The sequence below is a fragment of the Leptidea sinapis genome, chromosome 29 (assembly GCF_905404315.1).
Source record: "Leptidea sinapis chromosome 29, ilLepSina1.1, whole genome shotgun sequence".
Taxonomy (NCBI): Eukaryota; Metazoa; Arthropoda; class Insecta; order Lepidoptera; family Pieridae; genus Leptidea; species Leptidea sinapis.
Genome location: NC_066293.1, coordinates 8107104 through 8128485, shown reverse-complemented (window position 1 = coordinate 8128485; position 21382 = coordinate 8107104). Strand labels below are relative to the sequence as shown.

General features: G+C 36.2%; 1 protein-coding gene across 6 annotated transcripts in view; it reads right to left on the bottom strand.

Moving 5' to 3' along the window:
* Positions 1-1026: 1026 nt before the first annotated feature.
* Positions 1027-21382, bottom strand: part of LOC126973392 (pantothenate kinase 3) — an 83361-nt gene continuing 63005 nt past the window's right edge. For all 6 annotated transcript variants that reach the window (XM_050820640.1, XM_050820641.1, XM_050820644.1 and 3 more), the window contains 8 exons: positions 18498-18676; positions 17729-17902; positions 16920-17051; positions 13544-13695; positions 12278-12454; positions 10473-10608; positions 7099-7214; positions 1027-5455 (listed from right to left, as the gene is read on the bottom strand). In XM_050820640.1, coding sequence (XP_050676597.1) covers positions 5368-5455; positions 7099-7214; positions 10473-10608; positions 12278-12454; positions 13544-13695; positions 16920-17051; positions 17729-17902; positions 18498-18676 — 1154 coding nt within the window. In that variant the 3' untranslated portion in view covers positions 1027-5367. The remainder of the gene's footprint in view (positions 5456-7098; positions 7215-10472; positions 10609-12277; positions 12455-13543; positions 13696-16919; positions 17052-17728; positions 17903-18497; positions 18677-21382) is intronic.

The window sequence follows — 21382 nt, the reverse complement described above, 5'->3', positions numbered from 1 at the left end:
TCGATTGTATGAAACGTGCAGTCATTGATAGATTGACAGATGACGGTTATACCTAATGTTGTTAAAAACGGAGACAGACTAGCCTAACGTTTTAAGCAATTGTTTGCTTTCAAACGTAGCCGCATAATACTTCGACGCCAATCGCCATCCTGTAATTACTACTAGGTATGTCAAACTAATGTTAAATCTCACTGCACGTTTCAAACTAAATTTTAATTTTTACTTAGGTAGTTCCGCCTCTTATTACGTAGTATTTATATCCTCTTTGCATGCTGCGCCACACGTGTTTGTGCCGCAGCGTACGTAGCTCTTACTAAGTACATAGATTATTATAAAAACTGCTCTGCCTTGAGTTGAATAAACCTGCGTCGTCTGCGTCGTGAACGAAACAATATCAATAAATATCGTATTCACACTAAAAACTTCTCATTAAGCGACACCTAACAGCATATAATTCCCAAATGCTGATCATCTAAAACATCTTGTTTTGCAACTGGATAAAGACTTACAGAAACATTATTCACAAAGAGAACTCACGTCTCATGGTGCGTACTTAACGAACTGCTCCACCAAATCCTTTAAAAAAGCACATATTGCAGCACCCAACATTTGATCCAGATGAGTCATTCAACAACTATTAAATGTCCCAAACTATGACACAGGTTGTTGCATAGTTATACATAAAAATACGTCAACTACACTGAATCTGCATTCCAAACTGATACTTCTAAATTTCTACAGCATAGGAACTTAGTTACATTGATATCAGTCATCGATTAGATAAATTGAAAAATGCTTCATTAAGCGGTTATTGAAATAGCAATAGCTGGAAATGAATTAAAATATAGAAAGTGGCCGTAAGTTTTGTTACAGTGAAGGCTAATGTTAAAAGGTAACAACAGTAAAAACAGCAACACGCACAGAGAAATAAACGGAATTCTAAAATACAGCATCACAGTGGTAGAAAATGTTTAAAGTACCAATCCTCCCCCTCAGATATCTGGAAATAGGTATTGAAACAGCAAATAATAATAGATTTATTTAATCACGTTATAAAATATTAAAAATTACCTAAGTATATCAACATCATTCATATAATAATATACAATACGCAGCTCAAATAGGAAATTATGCGAATACAGACCCACCACGCCGATAGGGTAAAGCGACCAATCGCGGACCACCTTGATATTTATTACAATCAATCACGAATATCTATACTTTTAACAATTTAATCACAGATATCATATCCAGAGTTACAAACAAGCAAGGGATCTTTAATTAGTACACTTAGCCCTTTTACGAACATTCTGTTAAGTAACATTTTTGCTATGGCTAAACTATTCTAATCTTCTTTTAATTTTTTATGGGAATAACATTAGGCACTAGAGTGAATTTTATACGGTTAAGAATTCCATATGTTCGTTTAACAAAATGCACGTATGAAACCAACCACCCGACCTCATAATTTAAGTGCGAAACAACAACTTTGTGCGATAAAATATATCATAAAACAATTAATAATCGGTTAAATACCACGAAGCAGAATCGATCATAGAATTATGAAATAATATTATACAATTTATTATGTACATTTAGCAGACTCTCGCTTTTGCCGGGCGCTAAAATGACAAAGCTTCTCATTGATATATTTTTGGCTAAACTTTACATTCACAGAGTACCACAGATAAAAGCATATTAAGTGGGATAAGTCAAAATGTTTCAAAAATCATGTTTCAATTAATATATTTTTGAAAGAAATGTTATTAAATTAGTATCAACTGAATTTACGAAACATTAAATACATTTTTGAGTTAAGTATTACAGAAGTTATACAAATTTAAAAAAAAATGCATACATTCATAATAATTCAGCAGCCAGCGTCAAACATTATTATGCAATTTATCATATTCAAAGGTCATAAAAACAATAGTTTAGTAAATCTAGAATTCTTATTTTTTCGTGACCACATACATTTAAATTTACGAAATAATTTAGCATTCACTTTTCTACCTTCGTTTATTCTGTTAGAGTAAAACTAGCTAGGGAATTATGATAATATGATTGATATTGTCTTTTAATATAAGTTAAGCGACTTATTTCCGATCTCTAGCAACAATAACTTTAATAACAAAATAAAATTGAAAGTTGCAATTGCAAAAATAAAAAACTAGGTTCGAGTAGCATAAACAAATAAAAATAATTCAAATAAAATTCTTAATTTGAACCCAAAAAGACGTCTAGTAGAAAACAACACATAAGAGTTGTAAAAATACAGTATTCTTCTTAATTTAAGTTAATGACATCATATTAAAACTTATTTTGATCATTTGAACAAAGTTAAGCTACTTTATGCTATATCAAAATAAAATCTATATATCTGTATATTTCATTTAGTGTAGCGTCACTAGAAGAACTCTTACAGTTATAATTATACGACTTTATAAACAACACCATAATTTATAGCCCCGTAGGATACCAGGAAAAAATATTAGGAAAATATTGATTAAAACAAAAATCTCAAGAAGTCGGAAATTAGCACATTTACCCTACCAACTTTCAACTATTCTACGTAATATAAAATTGCGTAAAAGATATTTACAAATAATTACTGTTACCTATAAAACTTGGAAGTCCCTATCACCACGTAAAATATCTATAAATTATAAAAACACTCTCCAGACACAGACTGGCTGGCGAACCAACGGTCAACGGAAAGGGTGAATAAAATTAAATAAATAAAAATAGTCAAAATTAAAGAAGCAATCTGTAATCACTACTTTCAGATGCTCAATAAATCCCATTCCATATTTGTAAAATTTCTGCACCACTTTTAAAATGTTTAAAAAGCCTGCAATTAATGTTAATATGTTATAATAAATTCACTTGTTTTAAGTCGTGCACACAATTTCAGTTTAAAAAAAATAATATAAAGCCTCTTAATACGGAACTTACTCTTGGGTCAGTAGTCACACTGTGCTTCCAAATATTCACTTTTTGATTGTGTTGGCAATTTTATCGTTTAAACAGTATGGAATTATAATCCCGAGAGTTATTATCTGGTGAATCAAAATTAAATCACACTAACACCTTTTATAACCCCTCATATAAATATATATTTATTTATCTTTACCCATGCTTTAAATCCTCTATAAAAGATTCTGAAACAGTTAGCTTTACCAACATTAAAACACCCAATGTCGTAATAACCATTACATTATCCAAACGAGTGTTGTAATGTTGTAATGAATTTCATAACAACACTCCTTGGTTTTTTTTTCGATCCCTTCATGCACAAAGAGTTTCAACAAACAGCCACATTCTTATTGCTCGATGCCAACATACACAAATCATAATTCTAGGTGTGGGCATGATCAGAACTGCTTAAGGTTCACTTGATGGCAGGGCAATATCCAGATCCAGGTATACATCGTTGGAATGCTTAATAAATAAATTCCGTAGAGCAAACGAGTGACCACTAATTGATAGACGAAGTGCACGTTTGGCTTCAGTTCAGATCAACGGCGTTTTGTTAACTAGCATTATAGATAATTTATACGTCTAGATTGACTGTGACAGCTGTGAACACGGCGAAAACAATAGCGGCGGACTGTTAGCCTCTATTTTCAGCAGCACACGCACACTAAAACAGAGTGAATAACGTATCGCGAGTATAAGTCGTAGCTTGTCATGCACACTAACGCAATAAGCCTGGCCTGTTGTCATGACATCATGATAAGACTACACGACTACGACGTGCGGTGTCATTAAGTGCGCAATTATAGTCATAAGTAGGGTCGCAAAGGACAATGATTTTCCATAATAATATGCAGTTCACTTCGTCGGAATTTATTTAGTAAATATCAACTGGACACATTAAGTAGTGAAATACAACAATAACTATTGTAAGACAACTATATCAATAAAGCTCTGGCTATTTTACTCACACAAAAGTTCATTTTAATCAATAAAAAATAACTTCGCCGGTACATTATGAGAGTTGAACAAAGCAAACAGAATTTTATAACGAGGCGGTACTCGAACGGTTAGCTCAGTTGGTTAGAGCACCGGCACGGAACGCCGGAGGTCGTGTGTTCGAATCCCGCATCGTTCATAAAATTTTGTTTTTCAAATTTTATTTGTGTATTAATCCTAGAAGTGAAGGTTATCACTTTATATTGTTATCTGTTATCACTTACATTATTATGCTTAGGCCACACTGCTGTTTTAACCGCGCGCGGTTATTACTTGTTCAAATGAAGCGATTTTAGTTGCTGCTAAGTCGCTTGTGGTATGAAATATAGACTGACAATATATGGCAGTAGAAGACCCAGAGAAAATTAGGGGGCATTGATGGGGCGTGGGTAGATTGAAAAATATAGTCTAAAAAGGCAAAAAAATACACGAAAATACTCTAGAAAAAACATATTCTCAAAGTGGGCGGTGAGCAAAATAAGGTTGAGAAACTATGATATAGACGAACAAATCGTGCTAGAGAGAAGAAAATCTCTAACGGATATGTACCAGTGGAAGGCTTCTTTGCACAGGATGCCGGCTAGATTATGGCTACCACAACGGCGCCTATTTCTGCCACGAAGCAGTAATGTGTAAGCATTACTGTGTTTCGGTCTGAAGGGCGCCGTAGCTAGTGAAATTACTGGGCAAATGAGACTTAACATCTTATGTCTCAAGGTGACGAGCGCAATTGTATTGCCGCTCAGAACTTCTGTGTTTTTTAAGAATCTTGAGCGGCACTTCATTGCTGCATTGTAATTTGCAGGGCGTAACAGTTGCCACCTGAACGTCCTGCTCATCTTGTCCCTTATTTTCATAAAAACAATGGAGCAAGATAGAAAAGGAACGTGAGTCTAAGTTAGCGCACACATTGATTAATCGGGCTGTCAAGTGGTATATTGTGTTGTATTGTTGGCGTGATTGTGACTTTATTCTTATTTGAAAGTCAATGTATTGACGACACAGTATCCGCCATTTTGTAACAAATTATATATTAGTTTATTCCACTCACAAAATCTCGCGGTTAAAAACCGCGGCGGTTTTAGCTATAGTGTGGCCTAAGCCTTAGAGCGTTCAATTTCAATATAATATTTTGTTGAATGTTTATTTCTACTAAAATTTATGTTCCGCGCGGGCATCGAACTATGAATGTCCATAAATTTTGGTATAAATAAAATTTTTAACTATCCCAGTATCGAGAGAAACTCAAATAACAATTTTGTGTCAGTTATTATGTGTGAACTAATAAAAAACCAAAGAGGTTATTTTTTTTTTAACAAAACCCTACACTATATCCCTGTGTACAAAAAATGCAAAATATATATTATATATAAGTAACGTAACATATAAAGCTCATCTGTCGGTATTGTTTGAGACACAATTATTTTGCTTGTGGTTTTTAATATCGTAGTGTAGAAGGCAACCCACCGCACCAAAGTACCTGCAAATATATAAAAAAAAGTCAGAACTGCGAGTGCGTATTCGATTTTGCGTTGCTATAAAATTGAATGTTTAAGGGCGGGCTCAACCAGACTGGAGTAAGTTTTAACTCGCGACTAACTAACTACAGTTAAATGCTAAATTTGCATTTTACCAACCACTACCTAAGAATAATGTAACTATTCGCGATTAAATATTTACACAGATGATTTTGGGTCTATAAAAGTTGCTATTCTATTCTTTATATTGTGGCCTTTGTGGAAACTACCAAGTAATGCATAATAGTACGGTGTTGAAGAGCATTAAGGTTAATCTGAGAATAACAGTTGTCAGAGCAGAGATGTCACTTGTCATCTAGAAGACGACTAAAACAACTGTCAAAATTTGACACTTCACTCTATTATCCTACAAAATTGAATTTTTATGGCATTTCATGTAAGTAACAATAGAACATGGAATTCTGTCGGTTTACACATAATACATACGTTCACTCTTCGGTCATCATACATATATATTACATCATGTATACATCGATATTAATTTCACGTCTTCTGTTCATACAGTACGTAAATTATTTGTATGTAAGTTTAGTGAATTAATCATAATAATTATATTTCTTAGTCTTATAATAATAGTTTATTACCAAATAATAAAACCATTATAACTTGTTAGCATGCATACGTTGGAAAAACGGAAACAAAAATATCCAAGGGATAAATTATTCCTGTATAGTTATCATCGTGTTTGGTCGAATCCGTCCTCAGTCGCTCGAGCTGTCGATGGTTTACAAGCAAGCGGCGGGAAAAAGTAATACGTCCTGTCGCTGGGAGAGCCCGGCACAAACTGATCGGAGGATTTCATCATCATCAGACGTTCACTGCTGGACAAAGGCCTCCCCCAAAGATTTCCACGACGATCGGTCCTGCGCTGCCCTCATCCAAAGTATTCCGTCAGTCTTGACCAGGTCGTCGGTCCATCATGTGGGCCAACCAACACCACGTCTTTCGGTACGTGGTCGCCATTCAAAATTTACTGCCCCAAGGGTCATCTGTCCGTCGAACTATGTGCCCTGCGCACTGACACTTCAGTTTCGCCATCACTTGGACTGCTATGGGTGACTTTGGTTCTCCTACGGATCTCCTCATTTCTGATTCGATCTCGCAAGGAAACTCCGAGCATAGCCCTCTCGATTGCTCTCTGAGCGACCATGAGCATTCTCATAAGGCCCATAGTTAGCGACCACGTCTGCGTACCGTAAGTCATCACTGGCAACACACACTGGTTGAAACCTTCGTCTTCGGACACTGTGGTATTTGGGACGAGAAGATTTTACAGAGCTTCCCGAACGCTGCTTATCCGAATAGAATAACTTACTGGATTGTTTGCCCGAGGTAGACGTACTCGTCGACAATTTCGAGAGTACAGTTCCCAATTGTTATAGGAATAGGCGCGACATGGACATCTGACATGATTTTCCTCTTGTGTCTTAATGTGATGTGATGAGTCTTCCACGTGATCGGAGGATTTACAATGTTATTAAAATAATTGTGAAATATATATATTTTGTGGCGTGTCGAGCCAAACAGCTCTTCGGAACACTCCCCGTAATAAATGCGATATCTTTACGTGAGGCAATTTACTCACCCTTCGTGTTCCAAGAATAACGCCTTCAAAGCACCCTTAGACCAATATGACATGGCGTAAGAGAGCAGCTTCATAGACAGCGGGTTGACGCGCAGGAAGTTACCACAAAACACCACCTGTAATTAATAATTGAAGCCAAATAAAAATTATGTAATGAAAGTATTGTTTATAGTGTTTTTATCATAATAAATACGAATTCAATACTAATTTGTTATAAATACATGATAATTATTTATATTTTCAAAATTAAAATCATAGTTTTATTATCTGTATTTCACGCGACCACCATTTTGTGACGTCACTATAGCGGAAACAATTTGTTTTTAGCAACACACCAACGATAGGGACTGTGAAAGATAATTTTTATTATTATAAAAATCAATAAGGATTCAAATTCAAATATTTTTATTCAAAATAGGATGTGACATCACTTATTGAGTCAAAAACTACCACCCATTCCAAAATGAATGCCTCAGACCTGAGAAGAATGGGCGCAACAAACACAGCGGGCTTTTTTTTTTCATCAAAAAATATGATTACAAAGTAATATTGTACAATTAAACTTATTATTTAATAGCCTGAGGGCGGTCACTGCATTCCCAATCTGTGGTATCATTAAGAAAGTCATTTATGTTATAGTAAACTTTACCACACACACGTTTTTAACAATTCTTTTGAATAACGTAATACTTTTGTTTTAAACATTTTCTGGGATCTTGTTGTAAAATCATATAAATCGCCCCACAAAAGACTTACTAACTTGACTTAGCCGAGTAGTAGGCATCATAAGTGCATGTCTGTTCCTGGTGTTAACATTATGGTTATGACTGTTTCTGGCAAATTCACTTATTAGTTTTCAATTAATTCGTAAGCTACCAAATTAGACTCGAAGTACGAGTATATTGGATATTGAATATATTGAAGGATTGGCCTGTTCTACAGCATACGCGGTTAAAATATTAGACAATAATTAACTACTTAATACTTACTTATTAAATACTTTAGTTATTTCCATAGTATTATGCCCTATGATATTATAAATACCATTTTCGTGCAGATGAGGGCTATTCGCGCTATTTTAATAATTATTCTACAAATTTTATCTCTCAATTTAATCTTTAAAATGTTATGTAGGTACCTGCATAAGCACATAAGCGAATTTTTCTAGAAAACTTGATAATCATACCGGGAACATACATAAACTTGTCATGCCTACTACTCGGTTAAGTCGAGTTAGTATTGGACGACTGTATATGCTTCTACAACATGATACCAATTAATGTACAAACTAATTTGTTACAAAATTCTGAACTGAATAAATGTTTTTTTATTTAAGGTCACAAGCATACATGATTTACATTTTTACGTTGACAGCCGCATACCGGCCGTTCCCAATATTCAGTCTATCTCTTACTTAAGATAAAAATAGTTACTATCGTTGACTTTTCTGTCCCAATAAACTTATCGACGGCAACTCACCTTATCCGTACACACCGTCTGGTCAATAGGGGCGACGTATAGCTTACCAGCGATAGAAGTTTGTAGAGAAATTTGCAATTCCCAATATAAGGCGATAAGAATGACTTATTATTGACAGCTAATTACTGACAGTAGAAGGTAGTAATTTATCTCTATCTGTAGATAGTATATTGGGAACGGCCGTTAGTCTTTGGACTGTGTTGCAGTTATCAGCGCCCAGACTCCTGACAATTTTGATTATGCCTATCCTACTAATATTATAAATGTGAAAGTTTGTATGTCTGGATGTATGTTTGAACTTTTTTAACGCAAAATCTACTGAATAGATTTTGATGAAACTTTACAATAATATAGCTTACACACCAGAATAACAAATAGGCTATAATTTATAAAACTATAGTGTGAATTATACAAAATATAAAAGAAGTGTGATTGTTACTAATGAATACAACTAGCGCCATCTCTTATCAACTAGCAAGCAAAAGATCAATACAATTTATATGGCTAAACAACGTTTGCCGGGTCAGCTAGTGCTGTTATAAATGTAATACCAAAAAAAAATTAAAACAAAGCGTGGGTGTGTGTAAGAGTGTGTGATGTGTGAGTATATGTGGGTTTTCAATCTTCAACATCGTCGTATGTAAGATCAGGAAGCCATTTAGAAAGTTATTAAATACTAGCTGACCCGACAGACGTTGTTCTGTATATAATGAATAAAATAATGTTTTTATATGAATTTGTCAATAATATATCATAACATCAAAAATTACTTCGTAAAATATGCACCCTGCTGTCGTAATGAAATTGTTTCACAGCAGAACTGTCAAACCGTGCGTCAATAAATTCTCTCATAGATATTATGTATGGACACATCAAAGGAAAAACAAATTTGTTGTTTTTATTTAATTTAGCAGCATTTTCCTATTTATTCACCTTTTAAACCTTCACTGGACTTCCACAAATAATTCAAGACCAAAATTAGCCAAATCGGTCCAGCCGTTCTCGAGTTTTAGCGAGACTAACGAACAGCAATTCATTTTTATATATATAGATTTAAAATAAAAGTTTTACATTGCTGCTGTAGACGTATACAAGATGACTTTTACATTAAATACGACAATTTAACACCCTCAGGCTCTTAAATTATAAATGTTTATTGTAAGATTTTTATAACAAAAAACGCTGAGTTTCTTGCGCCCATTCTTCTCAGGTCTGAGAACACCAGTGTATACAAAGCTGTGGAATGAGCTTCCTTGGCATAAAGGCATAAAAAGGCATTTATTTTCTCAAAATTGATTCCTTTAGAATTCTTTTTGATGTCATTTCTTGTGTGTGTCATGTCACTACTAGATACAACTACCGCTTCGGAAACAAATGGCGCTCTGAGAGAGAAGAAGCGGCGCAAGAAACTCTCCCAGCATTCTTTTTTATTCGCTCTTTTCAATAAAAATATACAATATTGTACAGTCATTTCTATCGCTATAAAATAATCACAATCTAGTCCCAGGCTGTCCGATCATTTAGATATTCAGCAGTGGAGTAATAGGATTTACGACGGAGCTATTTTTTAATAAAACATTTAAATTTATTTATAGATAATGCCTGAACAGTGGCTGGGACTTTATTTAGTCTATACATTTACCCTTAAAGCTATATGTATCTTATGAAGCCTACTAGAACTAGTTACAAGCCATCCCTTATTTCTAGAGTTATAATAACCTTGTGCGGTGTTTCCGGGACGATACGACATGGGTAGCTTCAATAAAAGCGCGTACACCTTCCTTAATGGCCGGCAACGCTCCTGTGGTTCCTCTGATGTTGGTGTGGTGTGACGTACGCTAAGTGATTTTGAATCCTATTTTGAATAAAAATATTTAATACAAGTGTTGACAGACCCGTCCTATCCTCTCGTTGAGAGCACACAGTCGCGCAATGGAGCCGATGTTGTTTGTGATGGTGACCAGAGTCGCTCGCGCCAGATCCTCGCGAGACACCTTCGCGCGCCGCTCAGCCGAGCACATGTGCCCAAAACTGTAAACAATAATCGAATATATAAAATTATTGTGTCCCGGTAGTATTTACCAAACCCCTCCGAAACGGCTGAACCGATTTGTATGAAATTTGTGTGCATTTTCTTTTTTATGAAAATAATCGACGAGACGAGCAGGATGTTGAGCTGATGGTAATTGATACGCCCTACCCATTACAATGCAGTGCCGCTCAAGATTCTTGAAAAATTCTGCGCGGCACTACGATTACGCACGACACCTTGAGTCATAAGATTTTAAGTCTCATTTGCCCAGTAGTTTCACCGCATATTGGTGCATATCGGATAGGACTGAGAATCGGCCATAATCTATTTTTCATAACCTTAAATGATAATAGTGACCCACCCCTTAATATTTATTTTAGTTTTTTGAGTTTTATTTTATTTTATTACGATTCAGAATTGAAAAATACTTCAACTTCAAATTTTCGCTCTTCTACAATCTACAACTATTTTTGTTCCATCCACAAACCCTATAGGTTGCAAGACGGCAATCGAATACAATAATTGTAGTACGATATATTTAGTTTTTTTTTAAATTGTTTATATGGCAATACAACGTTTACTGCATCAGCTAGTAATAATATACAAATTAGATTTATAACCAAAATTTATCAACGATGCGGGACTCTAACCCGCGACCAACCGTTCGAATTACTGTTCTAATTTTATCCATAAAGAAGCTATAGGAGGTCGAAAATGACCTGAACTAATTCGAGATAAGGATGGTACGGCTGTGCGGCCCCTTTTTTTTAGCACATAAAATTTATCGTACTACAATAATCATTATATTCGATTGCCATCTTGCAACTCTTTTGCGTATCTGTGGATTGAATAGAATAATATTAAAATCGCGATACAAAATAGGTGTTGATTGTAGACGAGTGAAAATTTTAAATTGTACGTTGTTTTTCAATGCTGAATCATAATAAAATAACAAAAATTGTCAAAAAAAGTATTTAGAGGTTCACCCCCTTATCGTTTAGGAGTATGAAAAATACATGTTGGCCGATTCTCCGACCTACCCGATATACACACAAATTGTCAAACAAAAATTGGTTTAGCCGTTTCGGAGGAGTTTGGTAACAAACACCGGGACACGAGAATTTTATATAGTATACTAGCTGACCCGACAGACGTTGTTCTGTATATAGTAAATCAAATAATGTTATTAAATTATATGAATTTGTCAATAATATATCATAACATCAAAAATTACTTCGTATAATATGCACCCTGCTGTCGTAATGAAATTGTTTCACAGCAGAACTGTCAAACCGTGCGTCAATAAATTCTCTCATAGAAATTATGTATGGACACATCAAAGGAAAAAAGAAAATTGTTGTTTTTATTTAATTCCGAGCATTTTCATATTTATTCACCTTTCAAACCTTCTCTGGACTTCCACAAATAATTCAAGAACTAAATTTGCCAAATCGGTCCAGCCGTTCTTGAGTTTTAGCGAGACTAACGAACAGCAATTCATTTTTATGTATGTAGATAGATGATACATACAGACGAAATAAGTGTCTTACATATTATTTCATTTCATTAAAATTTCGATAAAGACTGAAACAAAATAATATAATCAAAATTATTTTTAAGCAGCCCTAATCTGATTATTTTACGTATGAATGACGGTAGGGTTGTCACCTGCTCGCCACCAAATCCCCGGGTAGTCTGAATCGCTCGTAGTCCCCACCGTATATGTCCTTCACTAGTTTATCGACACTAGTGTTGTCCCCGCTAGCTGCCAACGCTATCGCCTCCTCGAAGCTACTGCAGCCCGTTAGAAGGCAGCACAACCCTAGGAAAGTGCCACCGCCCAAACTGAAAAATATTTACAACAGACATAAGTGATAATTGTTCAATTATTTATTTTATTTTGATATTTAAATAATTACAGGCACATGAGCAATCTAATTTTTAATATATATATATATTTTTTATGGAATAGGAGGACAAACGAGCGTACGGGTCACCTGGTGTTAAGTGATCACATTCTCTTGCAACACCAGAGGAATCACAAGAGCGTTGCCGGCCGTTAAGGAAGGTGTACGCGCTTTTTTTGAAGGTATGTCGTATCGTCCCGGAAACACCGCACAAGGAAGCTCATTCCACAGCTTTATAGTACGTGGAAGAAAGCTCCTTGAAAACCGCACTGTGGAGGACCGCCACACATCCAGATGGTGGGGATGATATCCTAACTTGTGGCGTGTCGAAGGTGGAATTTTTTAATCATAATAATATATTTTATTTGTCACACATAAAACATCGTAAAGGTACAAAAATATTTCAGAAAATATACACAATAATTATAACTAAAATATAAAATATTTTACAAAAAACGTAACGTTTCCAAAATACAAAGCAGCTTTACCAGTAGGAGGCTCCTTTGTACAGGATGCCAGAGTATTTTTTCTGCCGTGAAGCCGTTATGATTAAGCATTATTGTATTTCGATCAAAAGGGCGCCATAGTTAGTGAAATTACTGCAAACGAGACTTAACATCTTATGTCTCAAGGAGACGAGCGCAGTTTTAGTGCCGCTCAGAATTTTTTGCTTAATCAAGAATCCAGAGCGGCACTGCATTGTAATAATGGGCAGGGCGTATCAATAACCATCAGCTGAAGGTCCTGCTCGTCTCGTCCCTTCTATCTCTACATTTAAATATTGAAAAAGGGTCTTTGTTTGAGGCTCAATCAAGGCTAAACCACTGATCGTGTCGACATGAAACTGCCACCATTCGATGCGAAATTTATCCTAGATGGTTTATGGCTACTTATATTTTTATTGTATTTGTAACATGATGAAAAAAAAAATATTTTCTTTTAAAATTCGCCCAGCGAAGCGGGCAGGAGCGGCTAGTATTGTCATAAAAAAAAATTGTGTGTAAAAGTGTCAAATCTGGTTAATCACCTGGTACCGCTGACTCGGTAGTAGTGGCTGGGTCCACTGACCACCAACATGGAGACTCCACTGCCGATGTTCACCAGCAGGAAGGGATACGGGTTGGAGAAATCGTAGGGCTTCCGCACGTACTGGCTCAGTGACGCTTCCAAATATGGCGGCTGTGGAAATGTAGTATTTTTTATCGTATTTCAGCTATCGTAATATTTTAAATATAATTTTTACGTGTCACTACTACAGGGTTTGGTAAACACAGTATACAGTGTGGTTTTTTGAGAAGGGCGGTGATGGCCAAGTCGGAAACTATGAGACTTAGAGAAGTCGTGAAAGGAGTCATGCCATCGATTTATAAGAACCCAATAACCTTATTAGTTTATTATAGAAGTGTATACATTTACCCTTAAAGCTATTATGTATCTTATGAAGCCTATTAGAATTAGTTACAAGCAATCCCTTATTTCTAGTGTTATAATAGTTTCAATTGTTTGTCCTTCGCGAGGCGAAATAGTTCTGCCGCACTCGCGATGCCAGTCCATTCTCGGATGTTGCGCAGCCAAGACTTTTTTCTGGGACCTTACGCCTCTTCTTCCGGCAACTTTTCCCATCATGATGAGTTGTAGGAGTTTGTACCTCTCGTGCCTAAGCACGTGCCCCAAATATGCGACTTTCCTCAGCTTGACAGTTTGCATGAGTTCCCGTTTTTGATTGACGCGGCGCAGAAATTCCACATTAATTGTGTACAACATATGTCTATATGCAACTTATATAAGAACCTTTAAAAATCATTAATTAACGATTTGTCTACAAAAAGCATTAATGTTTATTTTTTTCTCTTTATTGTTTACTTTTTGTATTTGCGTTGTGATATTGTTAATACCCTAATACTTTCTGAATATTTACATTCATTATAATTTGTGGGACTCAAGGTTTTGCACTTAAGGCCATTTGCTGCCAAAATAAAATAAATATTTTTTTTTAAAGGCACAACCACAAAGATAATTAAAATATTACTGGATAAAATTTGAAAAACAACATTTTATGAACGACGCGGGACTCGAACCCACGACCTCCGGCGTTCCGTGCCGGTGCACTAACCAACTGAGCTAACCGTTCGAGTACCGCCTCGTTATAAAATCTTGTTTGCTTTGTTCGACTCTCAGGTTGTGGCTTCATCTACAGGATCTACTTTACAGTTGATAACCTGCTCAACCCCAATATTTGCATATTAGGAAATTGACGTGAAATGTCGCTTCTCGTAATTCTAAACAAATTTTATTTGTTTAAAAACATAACATATTGTTTAAATATTACTGGCCCAAAAGAGATGTATAAGAGCTGTGGCTGGCATAGTGCCCTTCGATAGCTGCAGACCTCTATTTTTAAATTTAAATATACTGTGACTGCTACCGAAATTTACGTACTAGAGGCTAGCTTATTTGTTAAGAATAATTCAAATCTTTTCACTCGGCTGGGCGACTGTTCTTAGTTTTTTTTTTATGGAATAGGAGGACAAACGAGCGTACGGGTCACCTGGTGTTAAGTGATCACCGCCGCACACATTCTCTTGCAACACCGGAGGAATCACAAGAGCGTTGCCGGCCGTTAAGGAAGGTGTTTTTTTGAAGGTACCCATGTCGTATCGTCCCGGAAACACCACAAAAGGAAGTTCATTCCTCAGCTTTGTAGTACCTGGAAGATAGCTCCTTGAAAACCGCAGTCCATCGCGTGATCCTATGAGACTTCGAGTACCCCACATTAGAACCACTTTGTACAAAAAAAAAACTGTCATGCTATGTGTGTAGAAATATTTAATAAATTATCAAAAGAAATAAGAGAGGAGACAGTGTTAAATAGATTTCAATTTAAATTATTAACACTATTGAAAGAATATTGTTTATACTCAATAAAGTAATATTATCGAAGTGGTAACTGTCACCAATACTATCTTTACCAATCTTAATATTAATATATATAAATCTCGTGTCACAATGTTTGTCCTCAATGGACTCCTAAACTAATGAACGGATTTCAATGGGGATTACTTCATGGAGTGCAGTTTAGTCCAACTTAAGAGATAGGATAGTTTTTATTTCGATTTGGGAGCCATAATTATTTTTATTTCCAATATTTGTTTTGTTTGGACATATTTTCTGTGAGAGTATTTTTGACGCGCGGTTTGACAGTTCTGCTGTGAAACAATTTCATTATAACAACAAGGAGCATATTATTATGTTACAATGAAAAATTATTGACAAATTCATCAAAAACGGTATTTTATTTATTATGTACAGAACAACGTCTGTCTAGTCAGCTAGTATGCATATAAATTACGTGACACGTTGTTTGTTCGCGATGGACTCCTAAACTAATGAACGGATTTTAATGGGGATCACTTCATGGTGTGCAGTTTGGTCCAACTTGAGAGATAGGATAGTTTTATTTCGATTTGGGACCCATAATTACTTTTATTTTTAATATTTGTTTTGTATGGAATATTTTTCTATGAGTGAATCTAGTGACGCACGGTTTGACAGTTCCGCTGTGAAACAATTTCATTATAACAACAGGGAGCATTTTTTACGAAATAATTCTTGATGTTTTGAAATATTATTGGCAAATTCCTATAAAACAGTATTTTATTTATTATCTACAGAACAACGTCTGTCGGGTCAGCTAGTAATATTATATTTTTTTGTGATTATTTTTATTACATTATCTCTTAGCATTTCATTTATTATTGTAAATGTGTATTGTAGGGTCTTGTAGGTCGTGTTAGGTTTATAATATCGTGACAAAAACATTTGCATGTCTAAGAAAATTTATCGAAGTTGGCGTTACTTTGCGGAAATCCATAATTATACAAATGATTTGAGTTTTCTTTAGTGTTAATTCCGCCAATATTTGTCTTTAAACAATTCGACACGTCTTTCGCCTCTACACGAGGCATCCTCAGGACGTGTCGTCTTGCCAAAATCTGGCACGAGACAGAATCAAATGATGAGCCGCCGCCGGAAGCCGCTTTTTTATACCCTCGTCCCATGAAATGAAGCGCTGTGATTGGTCGGCTGTTGTGACGTAGTAGAGACACGTAACAAAGGTGATGGGACTAAATTTGTTTGTTCATTCAACAATGTGAACATGTTATTTTTGTGTTTTATTATTTCTAATTGCTCTAACACATTTAAGCGAAATCCTTTTTCACATGTATGTAAAATATTAAAATTATTATTGTTTCCGAGTTAATTTAATTTAATTGATACCGGTCACTCACTCGGAATTGTAACAACTTTACTTGTGAATGTTTCTGGCAAAGTACTTTGACTTTGAAACCTTAATCGATTCCTCCGATCTGCTTGTACGCGTGTGTTAGTATCGCGGGACTCACCGCATCGTCGGTGGCGTTGTTATCGTCTGGGGCCCAGTAGTAGCACTCGTGGGGGTTCATCCCGTCGACGAACAGCAGACCAGCTATTAGAGAGTCCAGCTCGTCTAGCTTCGACAGCCTCATATTCACCTCCTGGAGGAAAATCATCAAATTTACATCAATAATTAAAAAAAAAAAAACAAAAAATGGTTACTCAGATTGACTACCATATTTTTGAAAAAAAAAAAAAAAAAACACTTCTTCAAAAATAATCTTCCATCGATTTCTTCTTTTTTCATTTCGATGCAAGTGTTTTAGTGTGCACGCGTTGTTGAAAATATAGGCTAGCAGTTCACCGCTATTTAGAAGTAGAAATTATCTAAGCTTGGAAGTACCTATCACGACTCCCATGCTCCAGTCCCGACTCGTTTTAGCCCTGTGCTTCGCCGGGGCATTAAAATAATAGGGAAGTCCCAGGCCCAAGAGTGTCGTAAGAGACAACTAAAGGCATTTACCAGTGGGAGGCTTCTTTGGAAGATGCCAGCTAGATTATGGGTACGATAACGGCGCCTTTTTCTGCCGTGAAGCAGTAATGTGTAAACATTATTGTCTTTCGGTCAGAAGTGCGCCGTAGCTAGTGAATCTACTGGGCAAATGAGACTTAACATCTTATGTCTCAAGGGGACGAGCGCAATTGTAGTGCCGCTCAGAACTTGTCGGTTTTTCAAGACTCCTAAGCGACACTGCACTGTAATGGGCAGGGCGTATCAATAACCTTCAACTGAACGTCCTGCACGTCTCGTTCCTTATATTCATAGAATAACTCTTACCTTTATAAAGTCCTGTTCGAATTTGTATGCCCCTCCGCCGGTCGCATAGATTGTGTTGACCAGAGCTGCCATGCCCTTGGATCGAGCTAGCTGTAGGAACGCCCCGACTTCGCTCGTCGGGAAGCGGATAAAATGCAGAGTTCCTCGACGACCTCGAATTGTTACATTCTCCATCTGTGACATAAGTAAATATAATAAATAAAGATTCATAAATAATTCAGACGACCCATATAGCCGAATGGTTAGTGACCCTGACTACTAAGCTAGAGGTCCCGGGCTCGAATCCCGGTAGGTGCAAGCAATTCATATGATGAATATGGATGTTTGTTTCCGAGTCATGGATGTTTAAATGTATTTATGTATTTTTTTATATGTATTTATGTATGTTTAAGTATGTATATTGAAAACAATATGTCATGTTTTTAAAGTGATAACCCTCACTGCTAGGATTAATACACAAATAAAATTTGAAAAACAAAATTTTATGAACGATGCGGGATTCGAACCCACGACCAAAATCTGGCACGAGACTGACGGCGAGACAACACGTCCTGAAGATGCCTCGATGTAGAGGCGAAACACGCGTCGAATTGTTTTAAAAACAAATATTGGCGGAATTAAAAACAAACACTAAAGAAAACTTAAATCATTTGTATAATTATGGATTTCCGCAAAGTAACGCCTAATTCTATAAATTTTCTTTTAAAAGGCGATTATGAGACTAGAGTTGTTTATAGCAATAAAACTGAAAAATAAAGTGAAGATGTACCTGTAAGTGCACATCCCTCCTCCCGGTCTTGCCGTACGCGGAGTTCCTGGTGAGGTACCGCCGGATGCTCTTGAGAACCTCTGTCTCCTTGTCCAGCTCGCGTCTGTTGTTCTCGCGCGGCTCAAAGTACACCAGCTTCGTGAGGGTCCCGCCGATGTCCATGCCGAACCAGGGCATCGCTGGCAAAATAATTATTACTTTACATTAAACAGTGCAGTTAGGGGTTAAAAGGTTAAGGTTTTCCAATGGAGAGGGCTCGCAGTTTCCCTGCAAGATTAAATCAGAAATGAAGAGATCCGTAGGAGAACCAAAGTCACCGACATAGTCCCGATGATTTGCGCAACTGAAGTGGCAGTGGGCAGGACACATAGCTCGACGGACAGATGGCCGTTGGGGGCCGGTAAGCCCTCGACTGGCGACCACGTATCGACAATTTTTAATGAAATCTGGCGAAAAATCTCCCTTCTTTTATCTCGATTTCTGGCAAAACTGCAAGTCCTATGGAAAAAATGGAAAAGTTGTAGATAAAAATAAAAAATGGAAAAGTTGTAGATAAAAATAAAAAAACAAAAAAATTTGTTTTTTGAATTTTTTCACAAAACAAAAATTTGCAAAAATAAAAGCTGTAAGACATCTTTTTATTACCTACAACTTTGTCATTTTTGTCAACTTTTTTCCAACTTGGTTAGCTTGGTTTATTTGTAGGAATTAAATTGCCTATATAGGCAATAAGGCAATTCCTACTAATTCAATATTGTTACGAATACACAAAGCACAAACTAGCGCCATCTAGCGTTAACCAGTAAAAGATCCACTCAAAGATCAAAGACAACATGAAACCCCCCTACTCAATACTAGATGCCGTTAAAGGAAACCGAAAGGAACTCGAAAATCGGGTACATGCACGAACTTTCTAGAATCATTCCAGCCGGTCGATCACGTTCACGCGACTCAGGTACGTTCTAGAAAGAAACTTTCTGGAATGGTCTGGGACTAGTCTCGGCCCATATAAATAGCCGCAGGGATTGCCTCCCTGTTCCAGTTGCCAGTTCACTTCAGTTTGAGCTACCTTGGCGACTTCGAAGTGAAAACTAGTGATCAAGAGTGATACCAGCGAAACCTACGACTTGGCTACGATCTAGGACATCGTTAGTGCTTAGTGTTTGGACCTAGTGCTAGTGAATAAAGTCTTCAAAAGAGTCAGCAGATCTTTCTGTCCAGATCCTTCGAACCCTAAGGCCCAGAACACACGGTGAAACGCAAATGCAACGAAACTGCAACTACTAAGTAGTTACTTTTGAGTTGCATTTAAGTTTCTGCCATAGATTCCTTAAAGAGACCACATATGACGCGACCAGTGCAGGAAACTCGCGTTGCGTTTCATTCATTTTTTGTCTTAGCGTATTTTTTACAAAATGGCTGACGGCGAACAAAACAACATTAAACTTGTGTTAGAAGTGCAAAAATATCCGTGCTTGTATAATATCACACAATAAAGCTACTCTCGCAAGACTGAGACTGATGAAGCATTCTATCAGTTTCTTGTAATTATTTGGCAGCCACAAACATACGACAGTTCTTCTCAATGTAGGTATGTATCCACATAGTTCTCTTTTTGCGCCTTCTTCTTTGTCTAAGATACAAATACATAACCACAATTTCTTCGTCACTTGAAGAACTCATTATGCACACGTATTTCTCAACGAAACCCGAAATGATTGTGGTTGCAGCGTGTGTGGAAAATGGTTGAAACTGGTTTCAAATCAATAATTTCAAATGGGTTTTGTTGCATTAGCGTTTCACCGTGTGTTCTGGGCCTAACACGTAACAATATATTGAATGAACGCCCCCTGAGTTGACCAGCTAACGTCAGGGTGTTGAATGTGCGTGACGGTGTGCATCACAAACACAAACACGCAGATAAGATACAAAAATGGTTTTAAACACTTGATAACAAAGATATTTAATCAAATATTTTCGCTTTGTCCTTAATCCTACAGACACACCCGAATGATAGTACTATCTTTATTATTATCACTTATAAACAAAAAAACTGTGATAATCATAATCGTAAGAAACACTTAAGGCGAAGGGTGAGAAGAAAACACGCAAACAAGGCATTTTTAGACAAGTTTATTAGTGAAATTACACCATTTGGAGCTATGAACACTATTTTATCACATAACACATACCCTTAAGGCTTATTTGTAGGTTTCTAATGTTTACTGTTGGTTATAAGTTAACACTCCAGAGCTATTTTGAACTACCACTTTTCATTGCAGTTAAACAAGTTTTTTCTCGGCATGACGCATTTGTTTAGTACTATTCTCAGAAAAGGTATTTATATAGCTTGTCCTTTTTTTTGTGTAGGTACATCTATTCAGATTAGTAATCAATAATGAGAATTGTAAGCATATAAACTGTTTGCGCCTGTTAAAATATAACGATTTCCACGCAAGAATTTTGAAAATGTTGGCTTTGTTACATAGATCTCGGGAGCCGTGAACTCATATCGCTCAAGGACGCTTGCATTTAGTGTCGCCTTAAATCACCTGGAACAAACACTACAAACGGCACTGACTTAAAACCTATCAATATGTAGCACATATAAATAATAGTATTTTAATCATATTAAAGGTAAAGGGTTGCATAAGAGGTGTATTAAATTAAATTTTTAGTTATTTGATATTTTCAGTTTTTGAACTCGGTTTTTAAACGTAGTTTATTTTTTTTAAATGATAGTAAGTTTCAATAGCCAGCTTATATTTTCAGGCCTCAAAATAATTCCACTTTACGCTAGGACAAATTGATTTAGATTTAAATGATAAATAGTCGCACCAAAAAAGGGAGCCGCCATGATTGTGACGTCATAATAACATAAACAA